Genomic DNA, 24,978 nt, shown 5'->3' with positions numbered 1-24,978 from the left:
CGTGCCCTTGTGGGCAATGTCTCACTCCATCGCACTGAAGATACTGAGGAATACAGTCGCCATTTTCGCACCGAAACTGATCAGGGCCGCATTGACCTGTATAACAGCCTCATTTTTGAAGTTAAGTCGTTTGCGCTAAAATATTTGCACCAAAATATTCACTACGTTAAAACCTTATCAAGCGCAACAAATGAGAGTGCACAATTGATGGATGGAAGATGAACGCGCTGCAGCCATAGACCGTAAATTTCGGTGTGTTCCGTGCACTTTTGCAACACATTTTTAAGTTAAAGTCGGAAAACTTAACGGCCATCTAAAAACACATTTTACCGAGGCCACAAAATTAAGCCCCCGGTGGGATTGGACCCACGACAATTCCAGGACTTGCCCTCTACCAACTGAGCTACGCAGGGTCAGTGGAGAACCCGCCAAAGATTGAATTAAAAGCATCTTTGCCTGCCTTGCATGCTGTACATGTAAGCTTCGTAGTAGGGGATCGCCAGTTCGACATTATCAGCTAAGATGAACATATTCATACTGGGATCAGGCCTGAAGCGTCGATGCGACCACGTCATACCGAGGCCAGTAAGTCTATATCGCCATCTAGCGGACAACGATTAGAATAAACCTTACCATCGCATGAGGGCTGCTCGTCACCCTCTGGGCAAAACGACTGGCACAAATTAATATAATTCAGGCATTGCATCGAAGGTTTGCATTGGAATTCGTTGTATCTGCATCCCTCAGAATCTGGTAGTGAAAAATTAAGTTTTTTATCATTGTAAACGCTACTAAACGTTTATGCATGATTAAGGCTCGACGTAGCACTGAACTACTTTAAGACTGAGGAACAAATGCACTGCATTGAATCGCCACGGTCGCGGATAATTGTTTCCATCTCGTTAAAAAGATGCTTTGCTTACAATTGTTCGAAATTTGGGAATATTATAAATTCCGCTAGGACTGCGCTTGTTACGGGCGTTATGTGACTGGGGCTCGCAAGAAAGTGAGATTGGTGCATTGTGGGTAAACACGGCTGGGGAAAAATGTTGGGGTACCAGTCGAAGGGGCCTACAAATTAACGTTATTTTAGGACCAAAACGCTGGATCAAACCCGAAACGGTCAATTAAGTAAATGATACTAATCTGTCAGTACTTCTTGGGCAATCAACTTCATCTTCGCCAGTGGCACAATCCACTCTTCGGTCACAAACCCTAAATTGAGAAATACATGCCCTAGAGTAGCATCTAAATTCGTCAGGTCCGCAATTACCTGAAAGAAGGAACAAAGTCAAGCCACAACATTATTAATTTCCCGCTGGTTTAACAGAACACATAAAGTTATCCAAAGCCTATTTCTTCCATCATAAACGGACCAAACGTACCAATGCCTTCACTGTCGTGCGCGAAAAATGGCTATATTTTGTTTATTGTGATGTAATAAATGAATTTTGACAGTAGAGAAGACTCTTCAATGTGTTACATAATATTACAGTTTAACAGCAGCAATATCTGACTCGAATTATCCGGAGCACAGTTTTAGAACCGCGGTACGTTAAGTTTTAGAACCGCGGTACGGCTTGTAAGCTACGTGGGTCTCGCGTGTTACTTGCAAGGACTACGGGCTTGCTGTTAAAAAAATTATTTCCCTCTGATTTAGATCACAATCCCAACACTTAATCTGATACTTACAAAAACATCAAACAAAATCCGATACTTTTTCATAAAATCCACAGTAAAATATTTGTTACTTACCATCGCAAACCGTTTCGTCAGCGGCACGTTCACACTGCGGAAAAGTGTCGCATACCAAACCTGAATCGACACAACCATCAACCCAAAGATTATCACCTGGGCATTGGAATGTATGATAAGGACAGGTTCTTACGGGTTCTGTCAACAAATACAGTTCAGTTGCATTTTATTTTGCAACTTATGGTTATGGAAATCAAAACTGTTTTAAACAAATTGATTTTTAAAAAAACAGTAACTTGTATTCGCAAGGATTCTGGTTTAAATCCCAACACAATAAATTGTTTTAATCATTTAAAAAATACTGAATTCCTATGGAGTCAGCCAAGCAAACACGAGAGCTTGTAACTATTCTACGGCTCTCCAGAAGTTATAGTGTAACCGCCTTGTAATCGTAAGACTGAAGGTTCTAATCCCAGCTCAACCAATAAGTTGACCAGTGGTTACTGCAAGCAACTTGCAATCGTGAGGTTTGCGGTTCTAATCCCAGCTCAACCTGCAAGATGGACCATTGTTTACTGCTCCTACTTATGATCATAAATATTTTAAATCGCAACAACTGCGGTTGTGGAATTTAAACCAAAATCCAACACTATGTATGGAAACAAACCATGAACTTGATGGCCTGTACAGTTGGCTTCGTCATCGTCAAAGTCAAAACAGTCGTGATATCCGTCGCAGACATACTTTGCCGGAAGGCAGTAACCGGATCGGCACCGATGCTCGCCAGGGAAACAGGTTACTATAATTGAAATTGAATGTAAACTAGATCGGTAAACAAAAATTCATAAATAATCATGCTTAATGAGGCACAAACTGTCAAAATCGCATTTAATTCGGCCATTGTTTCTAAATTTTACCCATGTAAGGACTTTATGGGGTAAATGGTTAGCGATCAACACCTCAAAATGGCATATTATGCAAACTATCCAAATTTCATCCCAGTTGTGAGGTAACAAGCAACCAAATCTTGATGCAGATCTATGACATACACTTGGTTATTTTATTAGACTATTACCAGCTGTAAAAGTTTGGTTTCAAATCCATTAAACATTTCATGTCAAAAGTGCATGGACAAATTTCACCGAAGAAAAACGAAATGACATCAGAAAAAGGGATCCATAAATATCCATTTTAATAAGTGGTAGTAATGCACCAAACCCGTTTTATAAGTCCGATTAATTTGGGCCGAACCTAAAATCACCTTTTAAGTGATGTTTTAACTGAACGCAATGTTGTTGATGCAGGTTAAAATGCGTAAGCTTATCAAAACATCAAATATTTTGTAGACAATCTGACATGTGTTTTCTAGATGCATTAATAAGTTAATTGATGATGATTTAAATTGGCGATATCGAAAGCTTATTTAGACTTTAGTTTTATGCACTAAACAGTACGGGTTCGGCCTAATTTATAAAAAATTCGGATTGAAACTGAAACATCGGCAACCCAAACTTGGTGCATCACTAGTAAGTAGAATACATCTTATTGCAATCATGTCTATTTGTTTGCAGACCAAAATGTTTTGCAGCTATTTTAGCAGATACTATAATCAGTTAATGGGCGTTATAATTTCATGTTAGCAAGCGTTCAGTTTCGGCCGATTTTTTTGGGAGTTTGAATCTAAATCAAAAAACGATAAAAGGGTAAACTAGGATGAAACGCTTTTGTCGATCTTAACTTTGCTGCATCACCCTAGGCCAAACCGCACAAGAAACTTGTTGAATAAATTTGTCGGTTCCGTATATCTGTCCATTAATTCTCTGTACTGTAAATATGATTTAGACCAGTGGGTTTTTTTACCTGTAAGGACTACTTTAGATGTTAACTATGTTGATGAGTTGTTTTGAATAATTACTGTAAAACCAAAGCGCAGTTTACTGTATAAAATTGCGCACCAATTGTCTTCCTATTGACAACACCAGGAAGCAATAGAAAAAACCCGACATAGCATTATGCTAGGAAGTGACGAGCTGTTGCAGGTACACAACATGTGAAGTATTAGGCAGATAAGTGAAACATTTTTTTACCTAGTAAACATACGGGGGGAAAGTAAGCAAAGCAGTCTTCGTTACAAACTCCATCAATGGTTCTACAACGCCCATCACACCGAACTTCATGCGAGGTGCAGTTGTGTTGATCTGCGAGATGAAGAAAAAAAGGTAATCCAAAAGTCAATCATTGCGACGTTATATCAACGTTATACCAAATCATACGACGTTATATTAAAAACCCACCTGTAATAAAATCACTTTCGTCACATCCACTTTCATCTTCTCCATCTGCACAATCCCGTGTGTAGTCGCAACGGTAAGATAGAGGGACACAGGCTCCATTACCGCAAGAAAATTCATCAGCACCGCATTGACCTGAAATTCAGCGTCGTTTAAACCAATGGTTTTCAACTCTTTTCAACCCGCGACCCATTTTAGCGACCAACTGTAACTTGCGACCCCTTACAAAAATGCTTTTTTATAATCACCAAAATAACTCTCACTTTAGGCTAAGAGAATGGTACTTTTTTAATGTTTATGAAAGGCCTTCGCGACCCCAGTAAAGTGGCATACGACCCCAACGGGGGTCGCAACCCACGGGTTGAAAAACACTGGTTGAACTAGCTAACTACATGCATTCATCTATTGTAGGCAAAAATGTAGTAACTTCTTAGGCACTAACTACATCTATTCTGATAATAACGCCATCTATATCTTGATTTTTACAAACGTATTTATTTACTGTGATGATGTTGGATGTAAATTTGCCACTATATGTGCTACAAGGTTTGCTCGAGAATTTTCTTTTTTCATTAAATTTAACGACGGTAAGAGGACAGTCCCAAAACGTAAAGCCTTTTTTGAAAGATAAAAAAACATTGACATACTTTATTGATGCAAAACGCTACATCCAATTCATATTAAGCAGATCTACGAAGAGTTCTTTTGTAAGACGATACAGTTTGGAATTGTTTAATTTGTTTGTGAGATTTGTTGGGTTGATAAACGCAACTTGTTGACCATTACCAACATTGCTTTGAAGACTAAGGCATTATTCCATTTGAATACAAAAAAGTCCTTTCGTTTCGGTGACAACATAAAACTATGACCAGAATATACCAACACACTAACATAAGCCACCTAGCGTATCACCATAGAAATCTTACCATCACAGACAGGCTGTTCGTCGCCAGCTGGGCAACTATTTGGCTCGCATTTAAGAGGGTTTGACACACATTCCATTGAGGGAAAACATTGAAATTGGTGATACCTGCAACCCTCTGAATCTGATGAGCAAAAAGATTAGATAAGGAGTCAAAAACGCAACAGTCCCACAATAAACACATTTCAGAAAACACAGCATGCCTTAAATCACATGTAAATCACATCTTGGCATATTCTCTGAATTAAAACACATAATTATTTTATTAGATTTGGTGATAAATAAACTACATAGAAAAAACAATAAACAATTGTCGGAATGATATTCTAATTCCGGAAATGACTTCGTCCTTCTGATATATAGTTACAAGTTGGCGCATATTTTTACAAACAGCGATGTTATTTGGCCTAACAACGGCTTTAAATATTTTTACAAACGGTGCCCTATAATTTTTTTCTGAGAATAATTAGTCAATTACTTGTACAGTTGTTTTCATCGTCGCCATGGGCACAGTCCAATTTTCGGTTACATTTCGTGAAGAGGGGGATACAGGCTCCAGATTGACATTCGTATTCGTTAACTGCGCAGCCTCCTACAAAAAGCAACAGAGTTGAATTACAGCAACTTTGTAATGGTGCAAAAATGCTGTTGTGTGAAATCCTGCATCACAATCTTTAATGCATAAAGATAGAAAAATATAACCATAAGTGTGGTTTACACATCGCCATTGTATAGACACTGTGGCCTATTTTTGAAAGAATGTTTATTTGAAAAAAGGAACGGAGTTAAATAAATGTGACTTAGAATTACCTAGTGAAAAATCTGTTTGGTGTACCAAAACATATCATCACATCCATATGAAAATGTGTAGTGTTTAACTAAGACAGTGGTTCTTAACCTTTTTGGTGTGGTTTCCCACTAAAGTCAACCACCAACCTCGAATTTCCCATTTGTTATTTTTATAATGATATAGGTCGCGCCATCGTATAGGCCGCACTATTAGTTTTGTGTTAAAAAAGGGTAATTTAGAGTTGACTCGCACATAAGTCGCAGTGAAAATCTAGGGATTTAAAAGGCCCTTAGCCTAGCTGTTTTGCATAAATAACTGGGGGAATTGGTTGTTTTTTAGCATTGAACTGCATTGCATTGAAACCGCAAAACTAAGTTTTCTCAACAAAGCGGGAAAATCCAACGCACGCTGAGCTGACGCATGTGCGTGTGCGCTCATGAAACTGTCTCGCATTGGTATGTGCGTGCACGAGCGCATGCACCCGTATTCGATAGCACGTTTCCACTACAATTCGCGTCTATAACGCGCACCCTTAATTTTTTATTGAAAATAAGTATAAAATTTTGCGCGTTATACTCGAATAAATACGTTATATGCGCCCAATAAGCCGACCGGAAATAATGGTACTTGCAATAGCCGAAAACTTTTATTTTTTTCCGACTTGGTGGCGATTTCCACTTATGTCGAGCAAATGGGTCGCACCTATATTTATTTTTTTAAATATAAGGAAAAAAGTTGCGACCTATACGCGAGTATCTACGGTAATCTTTAAATGAAATAATCTCGTGAAGCGATTTGGTCTTGACCTTAAAGGTATACTGCAATCTTATTTAGTTTAAATAGTGCTTCTGTGAGAGATTAAACTTTTGGGAATATTAAATATAGTCTCCTCTGCTTGCACTGGTCAAATGCATCACAATCAACCAAGGAAAGGTTTTTATCAGCAAAATAGCAAAGTCATTGATACTTTTAGTCTTGTCTGTGATGTAACAAATGGCTTTTGGATTTGTATGTGCTTGTAAACCTCGGTGAAATTAATCTTACATGTTGTTGCAGAAAAGTAAAGTAACTTTCAACGGTCAATTCAATGCTGAATTCGACCCTCGGCCCCGAGTTTGGTTACCCGACTTACATAATTTCCCACTAGTGGGAAATTTCCCACCGGTTAAGAACCACTGAACTAAGATCAGACAGTGGATCATGGTTTTACCTGTCAGCTCCCATGAGCAGGGTTTTTTTAAGGTTTGGTTTGGGTGACCGCTAAGTAGTTTTAAGAGAGCGCAAGCGTTTCATTTAAATACCAAAAAATGGCCATATTTAATTTTGGGAAACCGCTGGAGAAATTCGGGGGACCGTTTCGGTCCCCCAAAACCCCTTAAAAAAACACTTCCCATGAGTGTGTAACGTAAATGACCTAATATTAGCACTTACGGCTTGAGTAAGAGCGTACGTGACTTGTAAGTTTTCCATTACTTGACTTTATATACAAGTGCACCTAGCGTCAAGACATTGATCATGTATGACTATATGGTGTATACAGACTATGCAACATGATTCGGGGGCATCAGACTGAAAAGCCATGTCTGATTGATGTCACAAAAATTCTCTTGGAAATAATAGGCTTATCTGAGTACAATAAAACCAATAACAATACCATTACAATCACAACCGAAACCAATATCATTACCATCACAACTATCCTCATCATTGCTACAATGTATAGTTCCGTCACATCTGTGTGACCTTGGGATGCAACGCCCCTCTGGACATGAAGTCATGTCACTTGAACAGATTTGCCCAGAACCTGTCAAAAATACAGTGATCAACACATCTCTTAATTGCTGTTGCCAAGATTGCGGAGTGACACCAAAACTGTCAGTCCTACTGTCGGTATTGTGACGTACAACTGATCATGATGAGGACATTCCACAATAAACAAATGTCTTAACTAAGTGTGTACAAGTAAAAGTGTTAACTTTCTTACCCGGTTTCATAAAAGAGATGAAAAAGATGGCCAGAAACTTCCAGTGGAATAATGTCATAGTTGTTGGTATTTGTACAACACAACCTGTAAAAACTAAACTCAACATCGTACGCACACATAAACATAAATTTAATATTCAAACAAATAGACCATGCTTGTCCACAGTAACCAAAGTTAGCTTTAAGCCTTTGTGGCAGAACATTATTACCGAAACGGCGTTTCGCTAAGAGTCTCAGTACAGAGGTGACAAGCATGCGTTGTATCACAGATCTGTTATAAAATTCCTGAATACTTTTTCGTGTGCCATGCTATACGTATACGTAGTCAATATTCGTGACTTATATTTCTGGAGCATTGGTAATTATGTAGTTATTGAAAAACACTGAATCGTTTCGAGAGAGTTATTTTACTTTAATCACAACGGTTTTCGGTGACAAAATACGTTTCAAAATGTTAAAGTAAACACTTGGACACACACAGGTAATAGCTACCAGCATCCACATTAAACCGTACACCTTACTGTAGAGGAAGAAACTAATACGTGGCTACGCTAATCAATTCCTATCGTTTGACAAAGCAAGCGTAGAACCAGGAAATCACGCGAGGATGGTAAAACAATTGTTGATTCATAATTCTGAAAAACTATAGCCTGTTCTATGCTGTGGTGTAAAAAACAACTCCAGTCTATTCGATAGCTACATTAATCACGTGTTTTAGCTAGGCATATACACATGCACACTCTGCTGGGTGACTGTAAAGTGCTTTACAAACCAATGCACAAATGCGTTTGTTAAATCTACATGCAATCGTAATGTTAGTGGTTCTAATCCCAACTCGGCTTCTTTAAAGGCCTAGTAGTTCACAGGGGTCGTCATAATGTGCGTATTTCGTTATGAAAAGTTGTTTTCTATAACTTTAAGCACACAAATGATAAAATTGATGCAAAGACAAAATTCCATCAAATGTCGAACCAGGAACATGCAAATAAATGCTGAAAATTACATCAACAAATGACGTTTATGCAGTTCTATAGGGTCGCGAAAAGTGCATGAAAGTAAAAGGGTTGCAAACTATAAAAAAGATATGTAGTTAATATTCTTACCTTACATTATTTACATTTGTTGTTTGACTATCGTGCGCATGCATTGGCGCTAAAGTGGATGAGCATATTTTCCCAACAGCGCCTCACCTACCTCAGACAGTTTTTACAACGGGTGTGTGTAACCAGAGGCCTGTGTGGCATATGCGTCCAATAGAATAAAGGCTGTGCAGTTTGCGGAGCTGCGGAAACGAATATCGGGCCTCTACTACACTATTTTCATGCTAGGCTATCGATCAATTGCTAATTCGTATTTCGTTTCGAGCAGATCAATACGCCCGATGCCTTTTTCTGCTACCTATTAATGTGGATAGAATTACTTGCGAATATGACTGGTAGTTGTTAACACATTTTGAGTAGAGTTGAGTATATTACGCTTGGAGAAAGACAACAAAGTAACGCAATTGCACTATCTCAACCACCATAGCTGCGCAATGTTAAAACGGTATGGAGCATAAAAAATGGATCGCAATTGGTTGACAATAACTAAATGCACTGCAGCAACATCGTATTATAAAGCGTTATATATGTGACGGGAGTTTGCAAGAAAGTGCTATGGTGCGCAGCGAGTATAACTCGATTAGAAACCAAACACTCGTGTTGCAGAAAAAGTGTGGGGTTCGACAGCAAAACAAACCAGCGAAAGAAACCCTGTCGGATAGTTTCAAGCACCTGAAAAGAACATTTTTCTAACGCATCTGAGACAATGTTACATCATAGACAAACAACGCTACGATTATGCGCAAACAATTGCCTTCCTTTGTTGAAAACTATAAGGGAATTTCTCGGTTGAGGAGAATCATAATGATACAACTACTTCGCAGTTTGGCGAGCGCTTGTAGGCAGTGTAGAAGCGAAACAAGTTTGAGGTAAACTTATTGCCGTTGTATTTAAAAAGTATGGTCCGTCACCATACATAGCCTGAATAAAGTGTCTCCTGTGGCTAATTATAAATGGCCAACCTTGCTTTCGAGATCAAAAAAGTACAAAAAATCCCCGGTAAACACAATGTATTCAAATAGCAGCATGTTTAAGCTGATGCGCCCCTTGTCCCTGGTATTTGTTTACAAGACGAATAATATCTGCTGTAGGTTAAAGTTAGCTGAGTCTCCCAGTTCTTGTACATATTTACATAATAAGTAATGCTCAAATCGCCCCCTTTTGAAGTAAAATCGCCCCCCAACTTAAAAAAAAAATCGCCCCCCAACTAAAAAAAAATATATATAGATGTATACATATAAAATTAGCCATTGCTTGAGCCATCTTTTCTAAAGGAAGGAATTAACAATTAAGAACACTTTTGGTTAGAAGCAACAGGCAACTACTAAACTCAAAGTACTTCATTTCCATTGTTTGTCAAATAAGCAACATGACTTAGAAGCCAAGTTCTTTCCAATAAACCACCACAAGCCATGGGCGCCGGCAGAAAATTTTGCAAGAGGGGGCAAATTTTGGCTGATAGGCTGATACTTTACCGCATCAAGAATTTGTTACAAATGAAGCCATAAATCGTGTACTTCACGATTGAGTTACCTAAAAGTTAAAGCATTGAACGATGTCACAAATCCCCGCGCTGCCAATTTAATTAGGTTTGCTGCTAAATATGTTAAATTGAGGTACACTAAAATTACAAGGGGGGGGGCAAGTGCCCCCTCTTGCCCCTACGTGGTGGCGCCCATGCCACAAGCAGATAAAATACTATGAGGAATCAAAGCAACAGATGTAAAGATTTCACTTTGGTTCTGTTTACATTCCAGACATAAGCTACGGATAGTCTGTCACTAGAATGTTGTTTATTAATACGATTCTTCTATACACTTGAACTTAGATCAAAAAGTTAAATAGCTAAAAGCAATGAAAAAATATATTTTAGTGGAATTTACTTAGATTTTTGTTTTAGTGTGGAAAAATTACATAATTTTTTGTAAAACCTGTTTTCGGTCCCATTATTACCATTCCCCCAAAACAGTTTTTTCATAACTTTATAACCTACATTCAATGTATTAGGTATTCACTATTATGATTTCATACAGGATTATCCGTACTTCACCCCAAAGGTTTTGTTCAATTATGCAACTATGCAAAGAGTAACTGACTCAACACATTTGCATCAAAACAGATGTACCAGGAGTGCATGACTAGATAACTACAATGACTTCCTATATAGATGACTAAAGAGGACTTTATGACCAGGTAACTACAAGGACTTTGAACTTGTATCTAGTGAATTTGCAAACATATATAAATTATTATAAGTTTCTGTGGTATAATATAAATTATAGCATTAAAAAATGCTGTGCTATCAGGTCTATTGGTTATGAATACAATCTGTACAAACAATAGGCAGCAGCAGCATGGGATACCATATATTGTGTGTGGTTGGATTTTGCATAGGAATAGTTGAGCTTTGAAGTGCTAAGAAATGAACCATTTACTAGCATAATATTAAAACAGGTGTAGGGATAATTCTACAATGATAGGTTAGTTGGTAAAACTCATTGGCAACTTCTTTAAAATGCCAATATCTACTGTTTTGTCAATTAAGCACCAGCTTAGAAAAATAATGTTTTATTACTGCCTGCTGGCTTGTCCTTACCATTACCCCAGTGATTTTCTAAAACTAAATTCAGATATTTTAAAGAATATGTGGCAAAATTTTACTCAGTAGATTATGTTACTGTTTTGTCTCATCACTGTAGTTTTACACACTTCCATTCTGATATCATGATGGGATAGCCTGCAAAATTGTTAATCCGAAGCTTATCTCGCTGTTTTCTATATTATTTGTATGTTTTATTTTTATGCTGAAAACCATAGTTTGACACAAATTAGGATGTGATGTTTATAGTTTATTAAAACTGAATCACAAATCAATTATTGAGATGCAATTATATGAAACAAACCAATCATGCTCCACAGTGAAATGAAATTAGAGACACAATTAAGGTCTTGGAGATATATAGGTAAGCACCATCAAACTGGGAAAGTACTACTCCCATGAAAGGACTATTCCTTTGGTATTCCTCTTGCAAAGAAAGTATCCGCTTTATAGCCTACTTGATCCGATACTGGTTTATGTAACTCCAAATACATCCGATCATCAGCAATTCCTAGATTTTTGTACAGATGATTCATGATTTTATCAACATAAACTCGATTCTTTTCAGAGTCCTGGAACCTGCTTAATGATACAAGTGTACAAATTGCACATGGCTCTTCTGTGCCAGCAAATGACATCCACACATCTGGGATTACAGCCACTGAAATGTACTTTTCAGGCTTTTCCAGTAATTCTGCAACCAGAGTGGTAAGGTCTTTGAGAATTGATTTTGGAATCTTGTCTCTGCTGATATTGGTTTGGATAATTAATTCTGGCATTTTGTGTGTATCAGCTGAGATTAATGTTTGCAAAACGTACCACCTAAATAACATTGTGAAAATGACATCAGTTAGTTGGTTTAAAATCTATGCATTTTGTTTCAATTAAAACCATTTGTATTATTTCTATCCTAAGCATTTAAATGTTAACTGTTCTAATTTTAAAGTAGTTGCATGAATTTTAGTTTAATTTTAATTTTAGAATTTTAATGTCAATGTGTTTTTGCAATAGGTCCGCAATTGATCAAATTATGCAAGTTTTGTTTCAAACATAAAAACTGTTAGTTCTTTCTAAAGCTTATGCAATTTTTTTTCAATCTAAACACTTTTTCAAACAAAACGGTTAGTAATAGACACACGTAGTAGGGAAACATTTAACAACCTTAAATGTTCCTTAATGATAATGAGATGAACACATGTTTCCTGAACTCATGTTTACTGCAAGTGAAATTTGCTGATTCATCATGACTAAGCAAAAAGTTGAAGTCCAAATTCCAAACATGGTCGGTTGTTGCTTCCAAATCAACGACTTATTTATATTTGGTGCATTTATTCAAATAAATGAGCAAGATTTAAAAGCCTTTTTTTAGAATAAATTGATTGTGCGCTTAAAATCTCGTTACAACTCAACCGACGTTTTGCGTCATTTTATAGTTTTGCGTTCGAGGTCGCACTAGCCTAAAGGTTTGCAGTCTAGTCGCGAATTCTTTAGTTTTTAAAAATGTCATCTCAACGTATTGTTCAAACCTTTAGCCTAGCCTATTTTTCAAACGTTTCGGCAAATGCTTATGCCATCTTTAAATGGACATGGGCCGTTATTTTCATCTTTAAACTTACAAACACATCCGTATATGGTGTTCCAATCAGTGGTGGGATTTAGCCGGTTCGCACCGGTTCTATAGAACCGTCTCGCGAAATTTTATGAGATGAGCGAACCCGTTAGCATAACTAGTTACTGTCAATGAACTTTTTGTAACAGAAACGGCTGAAAAATATGACTTTTGTGATAGAACAGGCTGACAAAAAATTTGAATCCCACCACTGGTTCCAATAATAACTATTTGTTGAATCAGGATTTGTAAAATAAGTACTTCACACTAGGGACAAAACATAACTCCATGCGTCTTAGATCCAGCCATTGTTAGGAACTTTTTCCAGTGTGCAAATTTCTTGTGACGTATTTCAATAATGTGCATGTCATAATAGAGTTAGTCAATCTCCCAAAAAATCCCCCGAACTTGAACTTTCTCTTCAATCAACTAACCTACAGAAATTATTCACTTGTAAATCGGAATTTTACTCTACGCGATAACTAGAAATTTCAACTTCTCATCGGAAAGTTTATCTTGTTTTGTTTGTTATGAAAACGCGGCACTCCTAAGTTCCAGAGATTTTTTTCAGATAACCGTCTGCGCGTGCGAAAAATTACTTCAAGAAGTGCATAACGTCCCCGAAAGATGAAATTTTCCTTGAACTATATTGGCAAGTGTATACATAAGGTACGAAATACCGTGTCCACAAAAAGATTAGTTCAAAATATACATTTGGGCCGGGGCTGTTGTATGTGAAAATATCAAAATTTCAAGAATGCCTGAATAGCTTCAACATTGCATGATTTCCTCGTTACCTTTGCGCTGATCTTTATTAATTAGGTCACTACCAGAAAAGCTTTTCTTTTAATTGTTACGTCATTATTATTAAGAATTTTTTATTCTATTGCTTGTGACGTCATAATGTTTCCTCACAAACGCATTAAAAATGAATTAATTCGGTTACTTTGTAATATATTTTTTTAAATATTTTTTTGTGCAGAGGGTAACTCTTTTTTTGTATTCGTGTTTACTAAATATTTTTTTATCGAAGGGGCATCTACGTGGAAGCTGAGATTAATCGTTAGACGCCAATCCGTAATACTAATCAGAAGTTGATAATCTTTGGTGGAAATCGACTTGTGCCGATGCCAGTTGGACAAACCGTGTCCGCGGGGCAAGACATAGACCTTCTCTCAGGTAAGCTTGCTCGGCAAAGAGCTCGAGTGCCGGAAAAACATGTTTTTCTGCAGCGCATTGCGATTCTATGTATATAAACGGCAACAGATGCCATAAATTCACCACATTCATAGTGCTATGAAATAGAGAAATGCTTTAATCCTTAGACAGCATGTAGGCTAGTGCAGCTAAGACACAAATGTCGATTTCAGGTTCAATGACCCTAATTGAAACGATTTTGAGAAAAAGCTTGATTTAGTGTTTAGTTGGATTGCAACGACAAACGGTACAGTTTTTAAGCTTTTGTCAAGTTTCAAAGGTTTTGTGTTTAAAAAGAAGCTCAGTGCAGAAAGCAATACCAAAATATAAAAGGTTTGATTTGTTGGGCCTTTGTGCTGGCAAAAATCCAGGGTAAACTGGCGTGTGAATGAAAAATGAAAACTGGATAAGTGTTCGATAATTCACTCTTTTCCCATTTTGATTTTATTCTGTTAGTTAAGGTAGTACTTTTTTCCAACAATAGTGCGCTTAGCAAAATATTTTGAAATATTAGTGCCTAGAAATAATCGATTTTAATGAGTTTAGTTTTCATGCTAGGCTTAATATAGTAAAACAGGTGTGCATGACAACGCGCCATTGTGATTCTAATTGTCACCAAACGAACAGCGTTAAGTCAAACAACAGTGCTTAAGTTCATTTAAACAAATTCATTTTTTACTCTGCAAGGTAGTGTGCCACAAAAAAACAAGCTTCTTTGCCCAAAAAAGGGGAGGACCGGTCAAAGTTATTTGGTCGTTAATATAATGTGCATATACTAATTTGCCCGGGGGGCCTTAAGCGACCTTGTTAAACACATTCGTCGTGATTGGCAGCGTGAAGTGTCTCAACTTTTAATTACTTTGCGGTGGTTTTTATAAACATTAAAAGATTAACGATTTACTGCGTCTATATTTACATAACAGCATCAAGTCAATAAATGATATGTAAGCTGCATATGTTTGGGCTAAGTAGGAAAAAAAGTACTACAGCCTGATGAAGTTAGCCTGGAAGACATTATTCACAATACTGAGCTATTTAGGTTACGATTATTACTTCTATGTAAACGATCTATGTAAATAATAAAAATGTTGTATTGGGTGAAATATATATTGGGAAAGGTAACCATTTAAACGTTAAGAGCTTATTACTGTTACTGTTAACTTTCAAGTAAGCGCACAAACAAATCCAGACAAAATATATTTTGTTGTTTTTCGTCCTATAACATTTGAAATATATTTTCAGAACTACATTTCGATTTCATCGTAGCGACAAAGTAGAAATGTCGATTACTTTTCTGATTGTTTCGGCCCTTTTGGTCTCCATTGTTTCGTCACAAGGGAGTGGCATGGGAGAATCTATGATGGAAGAAACAATGATGTCAGGATTGAGAGTAAAAATGAATCCACCTGCTGTCGATTTAAGTAAATACGATTTTATTCTCAATAAAAATTTTCCCGGTTTAAATATTTTAGCACAAAAACGTTCTTAACCTTTTACATAGATTCCATGGCTTTTGCTAATTAAAAGTGGTTTGCCAAAATAAAATATAAATTTGGTTTAGTAAAATGTCTAATCCTCCTTAATTCTACTAACCCTTTTCAAGCTGATTTTAAGATTTAAATTTCACAACACTTTGGACTATGATGAAGACCAGCGATCACGGCATACTTATCGATAAATCATAGTTCGCCTGGCCTTTTAAAGGTGTTGAAATCACACGGCTCCCAAGCATTCCTCTTGGCAGCGCAGGCTAGATTTTTCTATGATAATTTGGACTTTTGCGGTATTTCACGTCATCACAAAGTTTTTTAATTCCTACTCACAACAATGACCAGTTGATAATAATTAGTCCCAAAATTCGTGTCCATATTCCGTATTAGTATTATCTTATATGCATGGAAACACTTGTACCATTTTCAAGCAAATGTATTTTTTTCGTTTAGTGCGAGATGTAGCTGTGGCTATCGCGACTAATTGGGTCATGGATGCTCCTCTTGAAGATATGATGGGAACACACGAGATTGGAAGTGTAAATGTTAACTATTCTCTTACCTCGTAAGTGCTAAAATCGTCTATAGGCAAGGTCAAACCAAAAACCTCTCAATCTTTGTAATCTCTTTCCTCATGATAAGTTAAAATCACAGACCAAATTGCAGTGTAAGTTTTCTAATCCGTTTTATTGCATACTGGGTCTCTACATTCGGCTTATAATTGGTGACCAAATAATCTGGTTAATTGCATATTCCAGTGGATCGCTGCTTGATGGATGAAGACTAATGAGCCGTATTGCAATGGATGTAAGTTCAGAATAAACACTTAGTCGTTCATCCTTTGGTTTTAAGGAAATATATATATTTCGCTATGACAGCATCGTCAGTATCTACCAACAAGCAAAAAAGATATATCTCTCTGTAAAAGCGAAATATGTATATCTTTAAAACCAAAGGATGAACGACTAAGTGTTTATTCTGAAGTTACATCCATTGCTATAAGGCTCATTAGTCTTCATCCACCAAGCAAATGACTGGGTGATTCCAGCTTTAAGTTTCAATTACGAGTATAAATTTAGCATCTGTGTAATATTAATTTGAAACTTTTCGTGTTTTTTTGTAGTAGCGTGATTTCGTCGGTGCAGATTGACCCCAGCGAGACTTCAATCACAGTTATCGAACCCAACCAGTTCCGTATTGACGTCAACAACTACGTTGCCATGGTAGCGGGGTCGTGGGAAGCGTCGCTCGTTGCAGGACAGTAAGTTGGTGAAAAAGCAAATCGGTTTTGGATTGCAAATGCTGTTTTTTTATTAACCAGAAACAAACAAGCCAATATATTTGCATAAAGCATGACGTTTCGACATCAACTTGTGTCATTCTCAAATGAATAACTAAAATCAAGCAGCGCGTAAAACCAGTAAAAACAGTAAAAAAGGCAATAAACACAAGCGCGAAAGGCAGGTTAAAACGCAAAGATAACGGCGATAAAAAGTCACGTGTTTTTTTATTTCTATCAAAAATCTTGTCATTTTAGTACATATTTTTTCAATCCCGTTCGCCGCCTTTCCCACTTTAAGGTTATTCAAATAATTTGTTCTCAACATACTTTTACTGTAATTATTCAAAAGCCAGATTTTTTTGTCATGCTTTCAAACCAAAGTTGTATGAAAAGCAACAATTTTCTTCTTGTAATGTAAGGTAGAGTGATACTTATACTTTTAACACCGTGACACCGTTTCTTTCAGATTGACCATCGGTACAACTATGGGCAGTTACTCTGGCTATGTGAACATGTCAAACCATGTTGTGTTCCAAAGCGACGTTGTTAACGGAACTGTTGTTGTAAGTAAAACTTCAAACCTTAAACCTCGATTTAAGTTTTGTACGTTCAAAATTTCCCAACATGACGTCGGTAATTTTTTGTTACGCGTAACAAAAAGCTAAAACTTTCCAATATTGATGAGTAAAACTTTCCAATATTGATACTTTTTTATTGTCGGGGCCAAAAGGTAGTTTTTTCAAGTGTGTAAGGAGCCAAAAAAAACAAAGTCGTAGCCCGAATAACTGATTGTTTGTTTCGTTTCTGAACGTAACCATTTAAATAAGGTTGACTGGTCTTCATCTATTCCAGTGGTTCCCAAACTATGCGCCGCGGCACACTGGTGTGCCGCCAGATGTCATTAGGTGTGCCGCAAAAAATATTGAAATTAAAATCAATCAAGTAGAGTAGTAGTACCAGGTGCTTAGACCACTAGGCCAACATGCTCCACGTCTCTGAGATGTTCAACTAGGCTATTTAACTATGAAAGTGACCTGTATAGCGGCTTTATGACCTCATAGTTAGTGCCTTTGTCAGCTAAAAAAATTATTCAAATGTTCGAGGTGCGCCAAATAATTTTTTGTTTTTTCTAAAATGCGCCTTAAAAGAAAAAAGTTTGGGAACCACTGATATTCTATTCGGTGATTCGCTGTTTATTACCAAAAGTAAAAGCTACCGCATTTGTATCGTGTGTCACATTTGCTATAGCATGCAGGGTAACATAATACAAACTTGTTTCATATAACCGGGGGTCGGCAACCTTTTTTGCACTGCGGACCGGTTTTAAACCTGAAATTTAATCACGGACCGGCCTTCAAAAAACTACAAATATTTGGCAATAAAAACGCAAAAATAAGTTTATCATCCGCGGATGCAAGGGCAAAATATTTTATTGTTTCACTTACAGATGTCCTCAGACGGATGCAACTTTGAAGCTCCTGATGGTGCTATAATGCTGATGAAAGAAGAAGGAGAAATGGTAAATTCATTTGAGACGGTTACTATGGAGGGAAGCGGACTCACACACATAAGAAACACCATAGCTGCATCTGTAAGTCGTCAAAATTAGAGGCTTTATGACCTCAAAAAACGAGATGTTGCTTGTTTTTCTTGCTTAGTGTTAACACCAATGGTCAGCAAACCTTTCTGTAGCAACGGACCTCTTTTATAAATTCATCATTAAATTTTTATACCCTCATCTGTAGGAAATGCTTTTCGTTATTACAAAGCCTCTGGAACAGTAGTTCTCAAACGAGTGTCACCTTAAAAACCGAAAACTCACTTAGTAAATTATTCACCCATTTTACTGTTTTTGTTTTGCAGGGCTGTAACACATTCGCCCCTTCGTTAATTGGACAAATGAATACACTTTTTGCCGCCGTCCCAAGTAAGTTGATGTGTTTATCTTTTTTGCAACTTCAAAATGCACGAAGTGCAATATTTTACCAACGTTGGTCTGTTTACAACGTTATTTCATAAAAGCAGGTTTATTAGAGAGCTTAGTCCTGCAGTGTAAAAATCTATCATGTCTGTTTTCGTCTTGGTTACAGGATTTTAAAAGCCTGTTAGGGATTAAGCTTTCTCGTGTAAAAATACAGTTTTACGGTTCCAATCAACATTCAAATAATGCGTCATCGAACTTTCTGTAGGAAGAAATCGCATTGGTTAACCTTTCTTGTGATTCGCTTTTGGGGTAACTTACGATTTTTACAAAATCTTTAGAAACATTGTAAACGTTACCAGGTTAACGTCATTTATTACGTTTTTAGTGAGCGCCGAAGTGATCAATGACACTTACATCGATCTGACGATCACAAAAGATCCGATGGTGATGGGTAGCGACATTCTTATGGGATTTAACGGAAAGGTTTATCCTGAAGGAAATCCAGATATTATGTAAGTGGAAAAATAAAAGGATGCACAAAAACGGACCCGGTCAACTGTGTAAGAGTTGTATTTTCGAAACCAGGTTCGAAAAGATTTTTTATCAAAGCCCGAATTAGGTCTGAAAGTTAGATTCACTAAGGTATAGAATTAGGTCTGAAAGTTAGATTAACTAAGGTAGAATTCCCGCTTGTGGCCCAGTGTGAAAACAAGCCATTATTAAGCTCTTATTTTCAAACATAAGCCCGAACGTAATCTGTCCGGAAAGTCCGGCCCGACCCACAACTGTGTACTGTTTTGCCGGAGTGAAGCCCACGAAATGAAAACTCAGTCAATAACTTAAACCAGGGGCAACATGACCTTTTCTTTATTGCTTGCCCCTTGACAGGTCCTTATTTTACTAACTACCGACAATTTGTCCACTCAGCCTACAAAAGTGAAAACAATCTTTATGAACAAAAAGGTCTTTAAGGCCAGATTTAAAATCTAAATATCGGGCAAAATTGTGTTTATAAACGTGCCATCGCAGGAACATACATTTCAATAAAATTCGGCTGCAGAATTTGAACTAAATGGACCTATATGAAAGAGTTGTAAGGCGGGCCAGGTTCGTGCTTGGGTTAAAAAAAACGGGCTTGATTCGGGACCGACTTTACACTGTGTGTCAGTGGTGTTGTTTTTTCGTTAATGAGCTATTTGGTTGACCTGACCTTATACCAAACAGCCCTAAAACGAATTGCTCCAGACCAATTGTCTATTGTATTTGTTGTCTTCTTTCCTGAGGCTTTGATGTTCAGGACTTTCAATCAAAGTTTCGGGCCTAAACGGGCTTCTCAAAAACGATTCGGGTTCGGGCCGGGTTTTGATACCCTTTACAACTCTGATATGAACCAATAGGCCTGCAGAAGCATCCGGTTTGTGGAACTTATGGGTGGCCCTAGTTTAGCAACGCCACTGTGCTTCACAAATGCTTGCCCAATCACGTATCTAAATTCATGATTACAATATCGCATGATCACGCCCGATATGTGCTTGCGTATCACGAAATCGTGCAGATTTTTTAAACCAACAAGTTTAATGTTTCATCAACTGTTACTGGGTAATGCTTTGAATAATGATAAAAATCAAACATATTATTTTGTCAGGTTTCCTTATCAAATCAACGAAAACGTGACGTTCTCGCCTTCAACCTCGATGGCACAAATTATTATGAGCGATTACGTGATGAAAACATTCCTGGACACTTTGTATCTTTCGGGAGGATTGGCTTTTGAATTTGACCCTGGCGCAGTAAGTGACTGTGGTTTTAAGTATACCTAATAATACATGTGTTTTGAATTCGTCTGTTTTACCATCAACAAAACTAAACATGTTTTACTCTGATTATGAAAACTGGTCCCAAAGGAAACAGAATCAGTCGATAAAAACTTACGAAAATATATTTCGCCTATTGGCATCGTCAGTTAGAATCAATCGATTGAGTAGTATAAAAAACAGTGATCGACGTGTTGTATAAGCATGCTGTATACCTGTTAGATACTGCTCAATCGATTGATTCTGGGTAAACAGGTTTTAAATTCAGATTGGATAAAAGCGCGATATTTTTTTGGTTAGCTCACTGTCATTACCACTACTAACGTTGGGAATTCGTTTTTGTATTATAACTTTAGACAATTGTCAAGTTAATGATGCTTACCAGAGGTGTGCAATGTGACTCTTCGACCAGAAGTGACGCCAACTAAATCGTTTTATTGCAATGCTAGCAAGTAACCTTTTTTAGCAAATTAATTCTACCTTCGGAGACAATTGTAAGAAACGCAGTTATGCATTTTTCCCACGGCTTAATGTTTTTTACTTCATTATGAAAGTATATGGCAACATGTGCTAAGCCATGTTTCTAGTTTTTATTGTTTTGCATTGTAAATAAAAAAATATGTTGTCGAATGTTTTAAACTGGTTTGTTCTTATTGTTATCAAGATTAAGCATTGCACAGTCAAAAATAATGTACGAATTAGATTCGATATCGTGGACTCGAAATTATTATTATAGAACACCCACTTATTCTACTTTGAACATCCCTGGATGGCGGTCAACTTCTTATTTCACAATTTTTTTAGATCAACTTGCCAGGAAATTTACAGCTTGGTTCTCTCATCACTTTTATCATTCCAGGATTTGCCCCGTACAGTTCATTGTAAGTAAAATGTAACTTCATTCTATGTAAACTCCACACTCGTGCTGTAATCTGCGCTTGCGACAGTTGCATTGCATTTTATGTTTGTACCGTATTGACGCTTTTAGTCTACGATTTCATGTTTTTGCTGCCTTAAATACCGTAAATATCCATTATGTTTGGCAAAAAACTAAAAGCCTAAAAACGAAAACATGTTTTTATCGCACAGCTGAACCAACCCAATAAAAACAATATGGGGTATTGGAGGTGAAGCTAAAGAAAATTGACGCATTCAGTTCGCCCAAATCGTTTTGTTATAGTACATGTTTGAAAAATATTAGCATAAAAATCTTAAACTCGCACACAAAGTCTCCGTTTATCCGTAAATAGTTACACAACAAACAAATATGAGTAAATGTTCAACGCGTCAGCATGTCTTTTCGTCGCACTACACCAGACCTAATAAAGACGTTTTACCGAATCAGTCGCTCACCAAGCATTCACTACCATGTGGCGTAGGTAGGCGAGAAAAAATCTAGCCTGTCGTGAGATTCGAACCCTCGATAGGAGTCTTTCCGGGACTCGGGTTCTATACCAACTGAGTTACACAGGCTCAGTGGAGAACCCGTCGGTAGTCGAACTACAAGCTCCGTAGCCTGCCTCGTATGCTGCACATTTTAGATTCGTAGCAGAGGATCGCTAGATTGACCGTATCAGTTTAGCGTCTATTTTTTCAGTTCGTATATTGCGACTTTGAGTATGTACAAACATATCTAGATTTGTGAATTCTGGTTTCTAAACATCGTGGGATTAAGCTTAATGCGAAAATGTTTAATTGACGATTTTAACTGTTATACTTTGCAGGCCGTTGACTTTCCAAGCGGTGCCCAAATCCGAGTTGGACTTTCAAGCTTTCGATGGTTACGTCGAGATTTCCGGGCAGTTTTCTGTGGCTTTCACCGCTGAACTTGCGAATGGAACTAAATTCAGTCCAGTTACATTTGGTCTGGTAAGCTTATTAGTGTGAAAGCATAGAGCAATGCTCGGTACCGAGCATTCGGGTTCTGGTTCGGCTCGACCCATCCCTAACACTAGCCAATATGACCAATCTCTCGTCACCAGCTGCACTGATGAGGACTTGTAGGTCGACACAGTGTGCACTGTCTACAGTTTAAGCCACATAACTTCGTGAAAAAGTTTTACTCCTAAACGTACACAAGTTGCGGACATAAAGAATTGATTAAAACAAAATTGACATTAAAATAGAGAACAGCTTATTATTTACTAATGATAAAAATTGTTTTGTCAAGTTTTACGATCTCTATGTTATCCTAGTTTAATTGCAATTTTGTTATTTTCAAGAATTTTTATGTATTTAAAAGGCAAGTTAATTTGCGCTTTTTCTGTAGAGTTGTTGAAATTGGTATCGAGTCCATTTTTTTCAACAAAGTCCAAACTAGACCCAAGAGTTTAGACCCATACAATAATGTAAGGTCAACCATGTCGCACGTTCTACATAGCTATATATTTGTCCATCTATCTTTGCGTTTGGTTTACGATGTGCAGTAAAAATTTACCCCCTTGACAAAAGTCCCCGTTTAACCCTTTTTACCGAGTGTATTTACTCTTTACGTAAGTTGTTGTGGTGAAGCACACCACCATACGTTGGATAGGTCAGTATTTAGTAGTTTTGATTGTCGAATATTATTTTGGGTAACAACAAGAACTGTTACCAAGTTTGCAAAAAAAAGTTAAATTCAAGTTCTCTGGAAATTTTTAACAAGAAATAAAGCTGTTTTAACCCAGAAAAGGACTGTTTTCAGAAAAGAGTAGTTTTTTGTCAAAAAGAGTATTTCCAACCCCTCACTGTTTATGGATATTTTCAGACATTTACCGCCAACGGAACAATCAGTGCATCAGGAAACGTTATCGGTGCCATGGTGGACGGCATTGATTTGTCGATGACAGTAGATGATAATCAAGTTGGAGAATTTAACGTGGCTCTTGTCCTTAGCACAGTCAATGGCCTTCTTCCGTCGTTGATCAAACCAGCCATCAATGGTATGTCATACAATTCCTTGGTTTAAAAAATTATAGTCGTTTTGCTTCGGTATTGAGAACAAAAACAAGTCAAGTAGTTTTTTTATTGGCAATTTACGCTTGCAAGAAATCGTTGTAAATTGGTTTAAAACAAGTCATTATTTCAAAGGTAAAGCCATAAAAAAAAATTCTGTTAGCTCTTGTTTTCAATTTATTTTCACCTCCCTAAAAATAACTACAAATCAGACGATTCTGGTCATACTTCAGTCAAACAAACAAGTTTAAAGCCATTTATAAAAATACTTTCTCTTCTTTTAACTAATGATACGGCAGATTTGTGATGCAATTAAACCAGACATGCATTTAACCGGAAAAGTTACAAACTTCAGTGGCTACCCTAGTCAGGGCTTTCAATGTCTAGTCACCAGCTGCACTAATGAGACCTTATAATTAGGTCGAAATAGTGTGTACCGTTATAAAATATATTGCAATTTAGAGCAATTTAACTTGACTCTTAAGCCAATATTAGTTAGTTCAGTTTTGGTCTTTGGTTTTGTTTAGAGGAACATTTGTTTAATATTTGTTGTCCATCACAGCTTTGCTCGGACAAGGTTTTCCTGTTCCAAACTTTATCGGACTCCAATTTTCCAACCTCGCCATCATGATCAAGCAGGTAAATTCCATTCCAATGAATGATGTTAAGTTTTAAAACCTACTGGGGTTTAATTACCCAAATTGGTAAATGAACTTAATTAATTTAGTTATCCGTGACTAAAAATATTTGTGTTTTTCTTTCCGTCCTGGGTTGCAAGAGCTGTTTTGGTAAATAGTTGAAGTTAATGCGTCTGAAGTTTTTAAAAGATTTTGAAAATCTAGGCGAGGATTGCAACATACCAGTTTTTCTTAAGGTGGCCGGCTTTGAAGTTTAACTAAAAATGATTCAGTTATTTTATTCAAAAAAAAAAAATTATCTTGTTTTTTAGTCACATCACTGTGCAAACTGATAAATTTCTTGTTTTTTTCCTGACATGCTTGTTCTGTATTGCAGGATGCTTTGGAAATCAGTGGAGATGTTAGCAATGTGTTGGACCTGACTCGATGATGAAGTTAAAGGTTCAAACCACATCTACCATCCATTTGAACAAACTAGTTTTAATTCCTGCTGGTTGATTTTTGTCATTTGATCTGTATTCCTTTTCAAAATCATAACGTTCAAAATAAATTTCATGCACTCATTTCGTTCAGAAGTTATTGGTGTTAGGGTTTAGACGTTGAGTTAGTAACTTTCAGAATGACGCATGTCAAGTTAGTTGTGCTAAAATAGTATTGGTTCCCTCGCCAACATTTTTGTGTGCAGTTTTAGTGTAAGCTGATTTCAACAA

The 24,978-nt window shown here is 37.0% G+C and overlaps 1 protein-coding gene across 2 annotated transcripts; it reads left to right on the top strand.

Annotated features, from left to right (window-relative positions):
* Positions 1-10,835: 10,835 nt before the first annotated feature.
* On the top strand, positions 10,836-24,834 carry LOC145214480 (bactericidal permeability-increasing protein-like). Of its 2 annotated transcripts, XM_080083017.1 has the most exons (17): positions 10,836-10,974; positions 11,949-12,088; positions 13,561-13,658; positions 14,023-14,168; positions 15,429-15,607; positions 16,130-16,241; positions 16,800-16,937; positions 17,425-17,521; positions 18,406-18,549; positions 18,822-18,885; positions 19,268-19,394; positions 20,528-20,672; positions 21,501-21,577; positions 22,421-22,565; positions 23,443-23,617; positions 24,193-24,269; positions 24,645-24,834. In XM_080083017.1, exons 5-17 carry the CDS (start codon positions 15,466-15,468, stop codon positions 24,696-24,698), a joined length of 1,497 nt encoding a protein of 498 aa, XP_079939143.1. In that variant the 5' UTR covers positions 10,836-10,974; positions 11,949-12,088; positions 13,561-13,658; positions 14,023-14,168; positions 15,429-15,465; the 3' UTR covers positions 24,699-24,834. The 2 variants fall into 2 exon arrangements, with proteins under 2 accessions (XP_079939143.1, XP_079939144.1); XM_080083018.1 differs by lacking the exon at positions 10,836-10,974 and having other exon boundaries at positions 11,948-12,088.
* Positions 24,835-24,978: the final 144 nt, after the last annotated feature.

This window comes from Phallusia mammillata, chromosome 2 (assembly GCF_965637545.1).
Source record: "Phallusia mammillata chromosome 2, kaPhaMamm4.hap1.1, whole genome shotgun sequence".
In the NCBI taxonomy this organism is placed as follows: domain Eukaryota; kingdom Metazoa; phylum Chordata; class Ascidiacea; order Phlebobranchia; family Ascidiidae; genus Phallusia; species Phallusia mammillata.
This window is presented reverse-complemented; position numbering and strand designations above follow the sequence as displayed.

What these genes read in the sequence shown, in the direction of transcription:
- LOC145214480 (XM_080083017.1), top strand. Translation starts at nt 15,466, where the DNA reads ATGTCGATTACTTTTCTGATTGTTTCGGCCCTTTTGGTCTCCATTGTT. An exon ending in ACTTTTTGCCGCCGTCCCAA is followed by an intron (nt 18,886 to 19,267) that starts GTAAGTTGATGT and finishes TTACGTTTTTAG; the next exon opens with TGAGCGCCGAAGTGATCAAT. An exon ending in GAAGGAAATCCAGATATTAT is followed by an intron (nt 19,395 to 20,527) that starts GTAAGTGGAAAA and finishes TTATTTTGTCAG; the next exon opens with GTTTCCTTATCAAATCAACG.